Source organism: Hemitrygon akajei, chromosome 13 (assembly GCF_048418815.1).
Source record: "Hemitrygon akajei chromosome 13, sHemAka1.3, whole genome shotgun sequence".
NCBI classification, from domain to species: Eukaryota; Metazoa; Chordata; class Chondrichthyes; order Myliobatiformes; family Dasyatidae; genus Hemitrygon; species Hemitrygon akajei.
In genome coordinates, this window is record NC_133136.1 from 74635658 (window position 1) to 74650119 (window position 14462).

The 14462-nt window shown below is 40.3% G+C and overlaps 1 protein-coding gene across 5 annotated transcripts in view; it reads left to right on the top strand.

Moving 5' to 3' along the window:
- LOC140737973 (protein sel-1 homolog 3-like) overlaps window positions 1–14462 on the top strand; it is a 113479-nt gene that overhangs the window by 79964 nt on the left and 19053 nt on the right. For all 5 annotated transcript variants that reach the window (XM_073064881.1, XM_073064880.1, XM_073064878.1 and 2 more), the window contains exons 15-23: window positions 797–973; window positions 7903–8030; window positions 8113–8196; window positions 9975–10065; window positions 10169–10244; window positions 10336–10445; window positions 11134–11261; window positions 12490–12592; window positions 13717–13789. In XM_073064881.1, the coding sequence (XP_072920982.1) occupies window positions 797–973; window positions 7903–8030; window positions 8113–8196; window positions 9975–10065; window positions 10169–10244; window positions 10336–10445; window positions 11134–11261; window positions 12490–12592; window positions 13717–13789 (970 nt within the window). The remainder of the gene's footprint in view (window positions 1–796; window positions 974–7902; window positions 8031–8112; window positions 8197–9974; window positions 10066–10168; window positions 10245–10335; window positions 10446–11133; window positions 11262–12489; window positions 12593–13716; window positions 13790–14462) is intronic.

The following is a 14462-nucleotide window of genomic DNA, read 5'->3' on the forward strand; positions in this document are numbered from 1 at the left end:
TACCATAAGCATTGAAAACCATTCTCTGGTATATGACACGAGGCAGCGTAAAAAGCACAGAGAAGTCCACCTGGTCTCTGCCGACATTTACATGTCGTACAAGTTTCTCCAGCCTATTCCTGTATTCCAATTCATTTTTCTTTCATAAATACATCATCTTCCTCCATATGTGGTTGTTTTATCCACATCTACCAACACAATAGCATATCTGCATGGATTATACATTTCCTGAGAAACATACCCATGTGCACCATACTGAGGCGCATTACTCCTCACCCAACACAGGTCTGCTGCGAGTCTGCCCCACTGCACCTCACCTGTATGCATGCACCCTTACGCGCTGACCATTCTTCTTTCCAGCACACCTGGTCCTCCTAACCTTATCCCATTTCTCTTGGGTGTTATACAGTATTTATGTCTCCTTGTTATTTCTTTGCAACTGGTCCTTTTTATGTTCTTGGAGATTCTTATCAAACCTTCCCTTAGACTTCTCTTTTCCAGCTACGTGCTGTTTACTGATTTTATACTGCCTGTTTCCATGATCTGTTAAAGTAAGCAAACCAATTATATCTTTCTCGTGTTTATATCTTTAATTCTGATAAATTGCCCCGGGACTAGCTAATTTAGTTTAATTTCATTTTCTTCGTGGGCATGGAAAAGCAAGGACTTTCATCTAAGCTGTTGAAGCTGTGCTTTGATCAGTAACGGAATGCGTTCCAAACCCATTCGTATGGAAACTATCAGAAAATACAGCTTTTATAACTTCAAGTATTAAGTTAATTTATTTTTAAAACAGGGATCCCATGAAGCACTTAATGGTTTGGGATGGTATTACGAAACCTTTGAAAAGGATTTTGTGAAAGCTGCAGCTTATTGGGAAGAAGCAAAAGAAATGGGCAATCTCGATTCAATTCATAATCTTGGAGTACTTTATGAAACTGGAAAATATCCCGGCAAACCCATCAAAAATGTGGTAAATATATACAGAATTCTGAACACTGATCCTTTATTTATCATCAGAAATTATATTAGGTTTCGTTTTTGTAAACTTGCATTCTTTATTAACTTTTCATCGAAATAGAATTAACATCTTGATCTCTCTTGCATATACCTCACATTTCTGTACAAAGTGAAGCAAGCTATTCACTGCAGGAAACTCAGTGTGTATTAGCAGAACATTTTTTAACTTTGCCAGTCATGCTCTGCTGTTCTATGATTCCTGTTTTTAAGTCGATTTTCAATCCACTTTGCAATTTTGTCTTGATATTAAATTTTGTGCTCAACAGCACCTCTACTGGCCACTCAGTGTAATGAACCCTCACACCTAATCCTAATTTTGTGCGGACTGTGTCTCCTCCGTCAGTGAGGGGTATTGGGAATGATCAGATATACCCGAACAAATCCAAAAAAAAAAATACAAGTAAGGAGTAGGAATAGTCTAGTTGGTCCCTGAAGCTTGCTCTGCTTTTCAATAAAATTATGACTGGTCTGATTGTAACCTTAACTTCTCATACCTGTCTATCCACAGGTAAGCCTTCACCAATTTCACCCCTTAGTTATCAAAAACCCACAGTATATTCCTTTATTTAAGAATAATGAAAGACTCTTTGGGGAAGAGAGCTCCAGAGAATTTCAACTCAGACAGAAAACATTTTGCCTCAATGTTAGTAGTAATATACAACAGATTACTAACAGATCCTCAAAGGCCCATATTCTAGGGAATAATTTCTTCTATGCCTTGATGTACTCGCTCAGACATAGAAGAAATGTTCATGTTAGGCTAAAAATCCAGCATGTCAGGACCCTGCTGAACTTATTGCCGTTCCATTGTCATCAATGGAAATCTGATGAATTGCATTGATTTTCAGCTGGTTTACAGTCATAATAAATATCACACTGAAACAGACCCTTCTGCTCACCAAGTCAATGGTTACACCAATCCTACGTTAATCCCATTTTTTATTTTCCCTCTATTTTCAGTGCAGGGGGATGGGAACCAGAGTGCCAGGGCAGTTAGTGACGTGGTTGTGGGAGAAGATGAGAACGACAGGGAACGAAAGCTGAGCATGATGGGAATACTGTTGTGAGTTGCAACTGTCTCAGTACAAGGAGTATTGTGGATGAGCTTAGAGCACGGATCTGCACGTGGAATTACCACATTAATGAGACTTGGTGCAGGAGGAACAGGGCTGGCAGCTCAAAGTTCCAGGTTTCAGTTGTTTTAGACATGATTGGGGGATTATTAAAGGGGTGAGGTGGTGTTTCTAATCAGAGAAAATGTCACAGCAGTGCTCAGACATGACTGACTGGAGACGAGATGAGTGGAATCGAGGAATAACAAAGGGATGACCATGTTACTGGAATTATCTCCAATAGTCAGAGGGATTTAGAGGAGAAAGGTAGCAGAGAGATAGCAGACAGTTGCAAGAAAAATTATGTTATAATAGTAGGTGATTTTAACTTTCACATATGACTCCCATACTTTAAAAAAGACTAGATGTGATAGTGTTTGTCAAATGTGTTCAAGAAAGTTTCCTTAATCAATATATAGAGGTCCAACTGGAGAAAGTGTGATACTCAATCTCCTATTAGGAAACAAGCACAGAGCAGGCAACAGAAGTACGTGCTGAGGAACATTCTGGATCTAGTGATCATAATCCCATTAGTTTCACGATAATTATGGAGAAGGATAAATCTGGGCCTTGGATTCAGATCTTAAATTAAGGAAGAACAATTCTGATGGCATGAGAAAATATCTGTCATGTGTGGATTGGGATAGGTTGTCTGACAAAGGGATGATTTGTAAATGGCAAGACTGCGAAGGTGAAATTTTGAGAGTACAGAGTTTGTATGTTCCTGTTGGAATAAAAGGAGAAGCTGTTTGGTTCAGGGAGCCTTGGTTTTCAAGAAATATTAAGGACCTGACTAAGAAGAAGAAGAAGGAGGAGGTGTATAGTAGGTATAGGCATCAAAGAACAATGAGGTGCTTATAGAATATAAGAAATGCAGGAGAACAATTAAAAAAGAAATCAAGAAGGCTAAAAGAAGATGAAAGAGAATCATAAGGGCTTAAGAACAAAGAGATAACAAGGGGAAAAATTGGTTGACTTGAGAATCAGCGTGGTCATATATGTGTGGAGTCGAAAGAGATAAGGGAGATCTAAAATGGATTTTTTGAATCTGTATTCACTAGGAAGATGGACACAGAATCTATGTAGAACTGAGGCAAAACAGAAGTGAGGTCATAAAGTATATACAGATTACAGAAGAGAAGGTTCTTAACATCTTGAGGCAAATTAGGGTCAATAAATCCCCAGGATCTGACAAGGTGTCCCCTTGGATTGTATGGGAGACTAGTTCAGAAATAGCAGGAGCCCTGGCAGAAGTATATTTAAAACGTGCTTAGCCACAAGTGAGGTGCCAGAGGACCGGAGGATAGCCGATGTCAAACACATGAGATTCTGTAGATGATGGAAATCCAGAGCAACACACACAAAAAGCTGAAGGGACTCAGCAGGATAGGAAGCATCTATAGAAATGAATAAACAGTCTATATTTCAGGCCAAGGCCCTTCATCAGGACTGGCAAGGAAGGAAGAAGAAGTCAGCTGGGAAAACGGACTGAAAAGTGAAAAGAATTTAGTGCAGACAAATGTGAGATGCTGCTCTTTGGGAGAACAAACCAGTGAATGGTAGATCACCGAGGAATATGGTAGAAGAGAGGGATCTGGCAATATCTTGAAAATGATGTCACAGGTAGATAAGGGTCATAAAGAAAGCATTTAGCCATTGTTCTTCATAAATCAAAGTATTGAGTACAGGAGTTAGGATATTATATTGAAGTTGTATAAGGGAGGCCTAATTTAGAGTATTGTGTGCAGCTATGGTCACCTACCTACAGGAAAGATATCAATAAGATTGAAAAAAAATTTACAAGGATATTGCTGGGACTTGAGGACTCGAGTTATAGGGAAAGGTTTAATAGGACTTTATTCCCTGGATCATAGGAGGGTGGGGGGAGGGCTGATAGAGGTATACAAAGTTATCGGGGTATAGATAGGGTAAATGCAAACAGATTTTTTTCCACTGAGGTTCGGCGAAACTAGAACTGGAGGTCAAGGGTTAGGGGTGAAAGGTGAAATATTTAAGGGAAACCTGAGGAGAAACCTGTTCGTTCAGAGGGTGGTGCAAGTATGGAACAATTGGCTAGCAGAAGTGGTGGATGCAGTTTGGCTTTCAACATTTAAGAGAATTTTGGATAAGTACATGGAATGGAGGGGTATGCATGGATATGGTCCAGGTGCAGGTTATTGGGACGAGGCAGAAGGCAAATTTGCCACAGACTAGACAGGACAAAGGGTCTGTTTCTGTGTTGTAGGGCTCTATGACTCTACCAACTCTCACCTAGATTCCACCATTCACCTACGCGGCAGGAGCAATTTACAAAGACCAATTCACCTGCAAAACTGTGTGACCTGGGGACCTGGCAGGAGACTAGGGCACCCAGATGAAATCCACGTGGTCCAACAGAGACTGCAAATCCCACACTGACAGCAGCTGAGGTTAGGATCGAACCTGGATTTCTGGCATCGTGAGGCAGCAGCTTTCCTTGCTGTTCCACCCAAACTTTAGCAGCAATGATGGCACTATCTATAGTATGTTACGTACCCCGTAACTGGGTTAACAGACCGGCAGAAATGGAATGATATTTTGGAGTCTGGTGGTACTGAAACTAAAGGTGTTTATTAGTAAACTAAACAATACAGTATCAAAAATGCCAATATACATATAAAACAGATTAGCAATAATAAAAACAGAAGTGTAGGAATAATAATCAATAGTAAAAAACAAGCTCTATCAAAGTCTAGGGGTAAAGTAATTGTCATAAGAGAATATAGAGTTCAGTTCAGTTCGTGCTGAGGTAGCTGTTGTGTTGCAAGGTTGGGGAGAGAGAGAGAGAGCGAGCGAGATGTGAGCAGCTGCAGCAGGCAAACCTTCCATTGTCTTCTTGTTCCGTTGTACTGATGTGGTCATTCAGTTATGACCCCCTCCGTTCTCGGCTAGACCGTTCTTCTATGGTGGGCTCGTCACTCTGGCATGAGTGGACACACACAAGTCCCCACCAGCCCTGCCGTAACACTGTGAGCTTTATTGACCGATCCTCCAGGCCCCCACCTTCCTGTGGGTGCACAACACTCTTTCAGTGTCCACCTGTGTGTCTGAGGGTGTCTCCCCAGAGCCGTCTTTTATCCCCATTGACGGAGTATCAGCTATGCATTAACTCACTATGTCCATCAAACGAGTCCACTCCCTGCTGTCTCAGCAAGAATGTTAACGAGTAAAGAAGCATCCTTGTAGCAAAAGGTAAACAATCAGTGAAGAAGCCATAATACATAAATCAGTCGTCTCTCTCTCTCTTTCTTATCTGTAGCAGATGCCTTTACCTCTGTTCTTCATCTATCTCTCTCATTAGCAGCATAGTTCCCGGGGGGGGGGGGGGGGGGGTGGGTGGTAGCTCTGGACCCCATTTCCATCTGTTTTGTTCAGCACACATAACAAGTAGAATATGGTAGGATTTGAATCCTAATCCAGAACTATTATGAATGCTTGTCCAATATGTAGTGCTAGATAAGGGAAAATTTCTTCCAACTAAATACGTTGGATTCCAGTTAATTTAATTGGGGCAGCCACTTATTTAGGACACCTCTTAAAGAACAAGAACTAATTAAGAAAATAGCCAGGATTCCTTTTGTTTATTTGGGACACTCTCTCACTTAATTGGGACAGGGGACTGTTGCCGAACAGTTTCTAACTAGTGTCAGTCATGTGGCTATTTGACACTACACGGTACTCAGAGCAAACAGTTTTTAAATAGCACCAGTTGCGTGTATTTATGTTCAAAAAGAGGTGATTTTTTTCACTGATAGTTGGCGAGAAAGAACCTAAAGACCATTCAGAACTGTTTTGCTCACAGCTGTTTCAAGCATTCAAGCTTGGAGATATCAGAAACAGCTGGGAGTGAAACTAAAATGATTTCACTTCTTCAGCACGTTAGGAGCTATGAAGAATTTGAAGGTATCGACAATCATCTTGAATGTTACAATGAAAATGAAGATTTGCAGGATGCATTGTATGAAGGCAATGCAATGAAGGCAGGTGCAGTTTTGGTCACTTAATTACAGGAAGGATATTAGTAAGGTTGAAAGAGTGCAGGGAAGGTTTACAAGGATGTTGCCAGGACTTGAGAAACTGAGTTACAGAGAAAGGTTGAATAGGTTAGTACTTTATTCCCTGGAGAGTAGGAGAATGTGGGGTGATTTGATAAAGGTGTATAAAATTATGATGGGTACAGATAGAGTGAATGCAAGCAGGCTTTTTCCACTGAGGCTAGGGGAGAAAAAAACCAGAGGTCATGGGTTAAGGGTGAAGGGGGAAATGTTTAAAGGGAACATAAGGGGGGGCTTCTTCACACAGAGAGTGGTGGGAGTGTGGAATGAGCTGCCAGATGAAGTGTTAAATGCGGGCTCACTTTTAACACTTAAGAAAAACTTGGACAGGTACATGGATGAGAGGTGTATGGAGGGATATGGTCCAGGTGCAGGTCAGTGGGAGTAGGCAGAAAAATGGTTCAGCACAGCCAAGAAGGGCCAAAAGGCCTGTTTCTGTGCTGTAATGTTCTATGGTTTCTAAGACAGTCTGTTATCTACACTAGGTGCCTGTGCTGATTTTGTTCATTTACAGCCAGTCAAAAGAACACGGCAGCATGTTGTCAATAACTGTTAGGAACTGATACACAGTTTTATAGTATTGTACTGGTATTTGTAGTGTTATAATTTCTTCTGAATTTCATTTAAATACATGATTTGTTGCTCAGTTAAAATTAGTTTGTCTTTTTTATACCTTTTTAACTATTTCCATGAAATTTCGGCTAATTGAGGTAGCCACTATATTGGGCCAAAATGTTTTGATCTCGATGTGTCCTAGTTAACTGGAATCCACTGTACTGAGAATATCAAAACTATTCTTCTGTACAAAACTGTTTCCTAGCCACTGACTCATTCCTATTATGCCAACTGTTTGAGACTGTTTGCAACTTTGATGTTATATTTGAATCTGAAATGAATTTGCAAACATAAACCAACTTTCATATCAAAGTCTTCTATTTCCAATGCTCTCTTTCACCTTCCTCCCGACATAAATCAGAACTACTTTAAAAAAGTGCTGCTGCCCACATTCTAACTTGTAATCACCTCACTGTTTGCCTACTTTCTGGGGTGGCAGTGTCTCTGTTTTTGCATCTTTTTTTTACAAAAGCCTCTATGGGTTTGCCATTTTAACTTCCTGTTACCCATCAACCCTCTGAGATCTCCCAGTCATCCAATGTGCATTCCTGAATTTAATACCTTCACTGTTGTTATCCAAGTGGCTCTCTAAGTCCTTAGATCTGAAATTCCCTCCCTCAGCTGCTTTCCTGCTCTGTGCCCCTTATAATTCTCCATAAAGCCCATCTCTTTTACCAAAGAGTTGGTCAACTATCTCAGTAGTTTGTTGTCAAATCTTGCTTGCTAGCGACCGTAGGATATTTCAGTTCATTTGAAAGTATTGTGCAAATATATATTTTTATGGTAAGTATTCTAGAATATATGAGTTACCTTGATATGTTTAATGTGTATCAATATAATTAGAGTTCTGAAGACTTATTTGGCTTTGGTGTGGTAATAATATGAGAACATCTCCAATGGCAAAATTTAGCCAGAAGTGTGGGGAAACCCCTGTCTATGAGTGAGTTTAGGGTTTCCATTAAAGATTCCAAACATATTACCTGTCGTCATCTCATCAAGTTGTTCCATGTGGATAAGGTTGAACTCAATTATACTTAATTGATGTTCTATTCTTTTATTAGACTGAAGCATTTCGATACTATTATGAAGCTGGATCTGGTGGACATTTTGAAAGTCTAATTCGCTGCTCTTTCTTCTGGAGTACAGGAAATTTTGAATCTATTCCACACAATCCCAGACAGGCGGTCCTGTAAGTTATCTACTTCACTCTCTCTCTTAGGAACTCTTACATTATAAACAAACATTCAGCCTTTCTCTTTTCCCCTTGACAGTTGGGCCAGGTTTGTCGCTGAGCGAAATGGCTATTTGGGTTTCCAAATGAGAAAAGCTCTGGATGCTTATCTTCAGAGATCCTGGTAAGATCAACAACCATGCCCTTAAATTTGAGAAGGAAAGTTCTCCAGTATTCTCAGTTCCAAATATTATTGTATTCTTCTGCTGCTTCTCAGAAGCATCAGAATATATAGCTTTCATTGCTACCACCAGATCAGCTGTATTAGTATTGTTCATGGTTAATTAGAAAACATGATATTTTGTGACAGGTATTTATGTATGAAATGAGCAAAGACACATTGGTGGCATCTGTGTTTATTTATGGGATGAGCACAACCCTGGCAAGGCAAACATTGTCATTTCCAATACCCTTGAGAGGTAGCGGCAACCTACCTTTTTGAGCCTTTGTAACCCATGAGTTGAAATTCAGAAGGATGAGAGGGGATCTCATTGAAACCTTTCAAGATGCCTAGACAGAGTAGATGTGGAAGGGATGTTTCCCATGGTGGAGAATCTAGGACAAGAGGGCACAGCCTCAGGCCGGAGGGGTGCCCTTTCAAAATAGAGATGCAGAGAAATTCCTTTAGCCAAATAGTGGTGAATTTGTGGAATTTGTTGCCACATGCAGCTGTGGAGACCAGGTCATTGGGTGTATTTGAGGCAAAGATTGATAGGTTCTTGATTGGACATGACATCAACGGTTATGGGGAGAAGGCTGGGAACCAGGGTTGAGGAGGAGATAGAAAAAGAGGATCAGCCATGATTGAACGGCAGAGCAGACTCGATGGGTCAAATAGCCTAATTCTGCTCCTATGTCTTAATGGTCTTTTGGTCTTATGGTATGGCACGATGCTGTTGAATAGTGAGTTTCAGGATTTCAACAACGAAGGAGCTACATCCAAGAAAACTTCATTGAGACCTTGCATCTGATGGTGTCTGTCTAAGTGGTAAAGGTTGTAGGAAGTGATGGTGAAACCACCCTTACAGATAGCTATGGAATGAGGAGGGGTGTTGCTTTATATGTAAATCACAGGTGGACAGGGCCTTAGTAAAGTTTAAGACTAAAACTATTGTATCTCCCATTTACAGTTTGCTGGTACAACACAGAAATTGAGAACTAGAAATTAGAAGTCTTAATTGTATTTAAGAGTCTTTGATGATCAGAGATGTATAAAATAATTTACGTTAAAAATAAAAGCCATTGAAAAATTAAGTTTGTAGCACATTTACTAAAGAAACTGCTAGAAATTAACTTAAAGCACAAAATAAAGTAAAATGCATTAAAATATGCAAACTTGCACATACATTTAGTCAGTGAATATGTTCAAATGAATGGGGCTTGTCTGCTGCTAATGGCTAACTAAGGGGCCAGTCTTTGCACTGAGCCCAGTGGTGTAGGGAGGGAGATCGCTCGTCACTTCAACGGCTTCCATGTCATGAGATGCAGGAGCAGATAGCAGAGACCAGCAGACAACGTAGCCAGCAGTTCATTATATCTGCGGCCAGGGGCAAGCCAGTAAGCCAGATCCGCCTGGAGGATGGGGTGGGTTACCAATGGTATAATGTTTGAATTGTTTTGGAATGGGAAGACCATTTTTCGTGATTTATGCTTTTACACTCACACTTTTTAATACCAGCATCAGTGCTTTTGCTGGATTTAGAACCAGAAAAAGTTGTGTCAACATTTTCCAAAAATTATGTTATATGATTCTATTTGGATGGTAGTGCTGTCTCTGTGATTCTGTTGGTAGAAATTCTGGTGGTGTAATGTTCACATTAAATATATCATGAATTTCTGTATTTCGCATCTTAATTCAAGTACTTTAAATTAAAGCACTTTTTGTGTTCCCTTCTACCCCAGGAAAGAAGCCCTGCTGTATTTCCTCATCACGGCGGAAACAGGAATTGAGTCATCTCAGACAAACATAGCCTACCTCTGTGAAGAGAAAGCAGTGAGTTCCTGATGAGAGGTTGCTTCTCTTTAACATTAGTGTCTCATCCTTGATTTCATTAGGCAGTTTAATAATCCGCCCTCATATTTCTTCTTGTCACTAGCTCATAAAGAGATGTGCTGATTTTGCCTGGAGGTATTATAATTTATCAGCTTTCCAGCATACCACACAGCCTTTTGGTACGTATATTGTGGATTTGTTTGACCTAAAGTAGCACTTCCAGCTTGCAGCAATGCACTAACTCATTTCTTGATTATGTGTGAATTCCAGTTCTAGTGAAAATGGGCGATTTCTACTATTATGGCTATGATAGCCATAAAAAGGATATTGAGCAATCAATTAACATGTATGCCTCTGCTGCTTTATGGAATTATTCTCAAGTAAGTCCAAAAACTGTTTTTGAATGTCATTAGGTACATGTCATTTTACCTAATATACCAGTTTCTTGCTTAGTCCTCTGTATGTATCTTTGCAAACCAGGTTGTGAATGGAATCACCATTAAAAGATACTGTATTAGCATTTTATGTGTTACGGGACAGCATTGCTGAGCAGGGAGCCTAGCGTGAACTGCTGCCCTCTGTTGGTCTGTTGGTGCACTTGCAGCTTTATCCAATGGCCATCGATGAGCTAGTCACCACAGGGTGGAGCTGTACAGGCAGACTAAGAGGAGGCGGCGCACGGCAGCTTCACCCCATCCAAGAGAAGGTGATGACAGAGACAGGTGAGATCCATCAAGGCATGCAGGAGGTGCTGCTTCGCACAGTAATATTGGCACTCACTGTGCCAGCCCCACAACAGCCCTCACAGTCAGGTTCTCCACACCCAGCAGGAGTCAATTTTTGCTGAATGAACAGCAGTGGAGGACAAGGGCTTCCAGAAGGTTCCCAGCACAAGAGTGAGCTGTGCAAACAGTCGGGCTTCACATCACGCCTCTGGCGCCTCAGTGTACAAGCTGAGTGGATGTCTTTTTGAAAAGTAGTAGAGGGAGTATGACCCTGAGGGGATTGAGGGTAACAGTGTATATCACTTACTTTCACCGATAACATTGCTCATTTGCCTCCCTATAGGCATTTTATAACTTGGGCTCACTGGCAGAGGAGGGCCTTCACATACCAGAGAGCGTTTTAGATCTCCTAAACCTGAACGCGAGGAAACAATCCAATGATATCACACTTCAGCAGGAGCTATATGAGAGGTAACAGCAAAATACTAAGGGAAACCAGACTCCGATTAGTTTATTGCCAATAACGTACACCAGGATGGAATGAAATTTCTTATTTGTGTGAAGCCCACATAGAAGACAATATACATTGTATTAATAAGCAGAGTGACAAACAGAGAACTCTGGAATGGTGCATAGTAGTGCAAACCGAGGTAAAGCAAAAAGAAATACTAATGTGACAATAGAATGAGTGGTTTGAGAGTATGGCAGTGACATTGGGAAGGGGATGTAAAAAGAATGATTGGTCGGAGATCTGACAGCAGTGGGGAAGGCGTTGTTCCTGAGTCTGATCATCCAGGCTTTCAAGCTGCTGGAAGGTAGCTGTCAAATCTGCCGATATCCTATTTACCAGTCAATTTGCTGAGTACTGCAATACTAAGTTTAATTACGCAAAAGAAAAACAATTTAAGATTCACCTTTATGTCTTAGGCACTCAATACCTTTGCATGACCAAATGGTGGCATGCGTTGTCGACCAGGTGAAAGAAAATTGTTGGAATAGAAGAGAGTATCATGAGTCCAAAATTTATGATGAAAATAGGAAACTTGAATAGGTAAATCTGTCCACTCTTAGGAACTGATGGGTGCCAAGTGCAGACCCTTTCATATTGATATTGGAAAACAAGAAAATACTTTTATGTAATTGACAATGAAAAACTGAACACCACGATGTCAGGGATGCGGACATGCTGGCTACTGTACAAAAAGGTGGTGGGGGGGGGGGGAGGTGACAGTGAAATTAATTGGGTTAACAGCCTAAAAGAGAAGTTTTCACATTGCTGAAAAGAATGCAACAAGATTATAAACAAAAGTCATATCAAAAGGGTCTAAAAAGACAGAAATTGATCATAACTGTAGCAGAAATGAAGATAATGTGGGGGACGGCACTATACAGAGCAACAAATCTTGTTTGGATATAGGATTTTCTGTTTCTAATTAAAGAAAAAATATTAGGTGTCTTTGATGAAAAAAAAATTATGAATATATTAACCTTATATGCATGTAGCATTCTGATAAATGGGTAAAAGCCAGCTATGTCTCTGAGTACAATACAAATTAATCAAGTAGCAAATGATTATGGGACTAGTGACTGAAAACTTTGCATAATCTGAGCAGGAAAGTTGAGAGTATTTACAGAACAACAACTCAGTAATTCAATTCCAAAATGGAACTGATTTCATTATTTCTCTCTATTTTACTAGGTGTATAAGTGTTAATATTGAAGAGGCCTTCATCCCATGCTCGATAGCTTTGCTTCGCGTTCGCCTGAAATCAATATGGATGAGTAACTACTCTGCACCTCTGGTAGGTATTTTAACAAACCTCTTTGTTTGATTGCTCTCTATACACTGATTCTACATTTTTAATACACATATGATTGAACATATGAAATATTCTCCTAATCGTGTATTGAAAATGAGTTTTAATTTTGATTTGTATCATCTTCATGAAATTATTTAGATGCTTTATGATTATTTGTATCTGTTGAGCTCTGCAACAATACAGTCGGCCCTCTTTATCCGCGAGGGATTGGTTCCGGGACCCCCCGCGGATACCAAACAACGTGGATGCTCAAGTCCTTATATAAGATGGCTTGGTATTTGCATATAATCTACGCACATTCTCCTGTACACTTTAAATCATCTCTAGATTACTTATAATACCTAATACAATGTAAATGCTATGTAAATAGTTGTTACACTGTATTGTTTAGAGAATAATGACAAGAACAAAAGTCTGTACATGTTCAGTACAGCCGCAACCATCGTAGATCTTCTGGGAACGCTGTTGCTGCCTCAGCATCAGCTGATCCTGATTCTCCTGTGATCTTTAAGTTCTTGAGGCTGTAGCGCTTTACATAGCTAACCAGCCATCCCTTACTAGCCTTAAACTCCTTCCTCTCACTCACAACACAAGTAGCGAATGAACGAGATGCGAGGCGAACAATGCTCAACTTCCGGGTTTTCCCAATCTGAAGTTGGTTGAATCCGCGCATGCGGAACCCGCGGATAAGGAGGGCCGACTGTATAACTCACATCAAAGCATCATCTGTTAGCAAACAAAACATGCTTGCCATGTAAATTATCGTGCATATAGCACTTTCATATTAACAACATTTCACTGATGCCTGTAATTCAAACTTTCCGTGTGTGTTCTGTATAATGATGTGCCCAGCTATTGCTTAGCTTCCAAGAGATGAAGTCCAAGACTGGTCATGTGATTGAGGCTTAATCAAACGAAATATTAGATAACTGTATTTCAAAGTAAAGCAAGTTGCACTGTTCTCACATAAGAATTAAATATCTGTCTTTTGTCCTAGAATATTTACTCACTGTTCTCGTCCACAAAATTTAGTGGACTCTCAAACAATTATATTTATTGAAGCTTTAAGAGATTATCTAGTAAATCATACATGATTTTCTTTTCAGTTGTACACTGCAATCTCGATGTGCCTTTCAACATTGATTTGTTTTGCTATGAAGCACTACTGGAATTCCACAGGTAACCAATTGTGATAAGTTTGTGTGTAGACTATCCACTGATATTTACTTTAAACCCATCGGCTTCCAACGTAATTGGTTAGAATATTGTTATTTACAACATAGAACATAGAAATTTACAGCATATTACAGGCCCTTTGGCCCACAATGTTGTGCTGACCATGAAACCTACTCTAAAGACTGTCTAGAATTTCCCTAGTGCATAGCCCCCTATTTTTCTAAGCTCCATGTACCTATCTAGAGATTCTTAAAAGACCCTGTTGTATCTGTTTCCACCACTGCCGCTGTCGGTGCATCCACGCACCCACCTCTCTCTGTGTGAAAAACTTACCCCTGACGTCCCTTCAGTACCTATTTCTAAGCACCTTAAAACTATGCCCCCTCATTTTAGCCATTTCAGCCCTGGGAAAAAGTCTCTGGCAATCTACACGATCAATGCCCCTCATCATCTTATACACCTCTATCAGGTCACCTCTCATCCTCCGTCACTCCAAGGAAAAAAGGCTGTGTTCTCTCAACCTATTCTTATAAGGCATGCCCTCCAATCCAGGCAACATCCTTGTAAATCTCCTCTGCACTCTCTCTACAGTATCCACATCCTTCCTGTAGTGAGGTGACCAGAACTGAACACAGTACTCCAAGTGGGGTCTGACCAAGGTCTTATATAGCCGTAA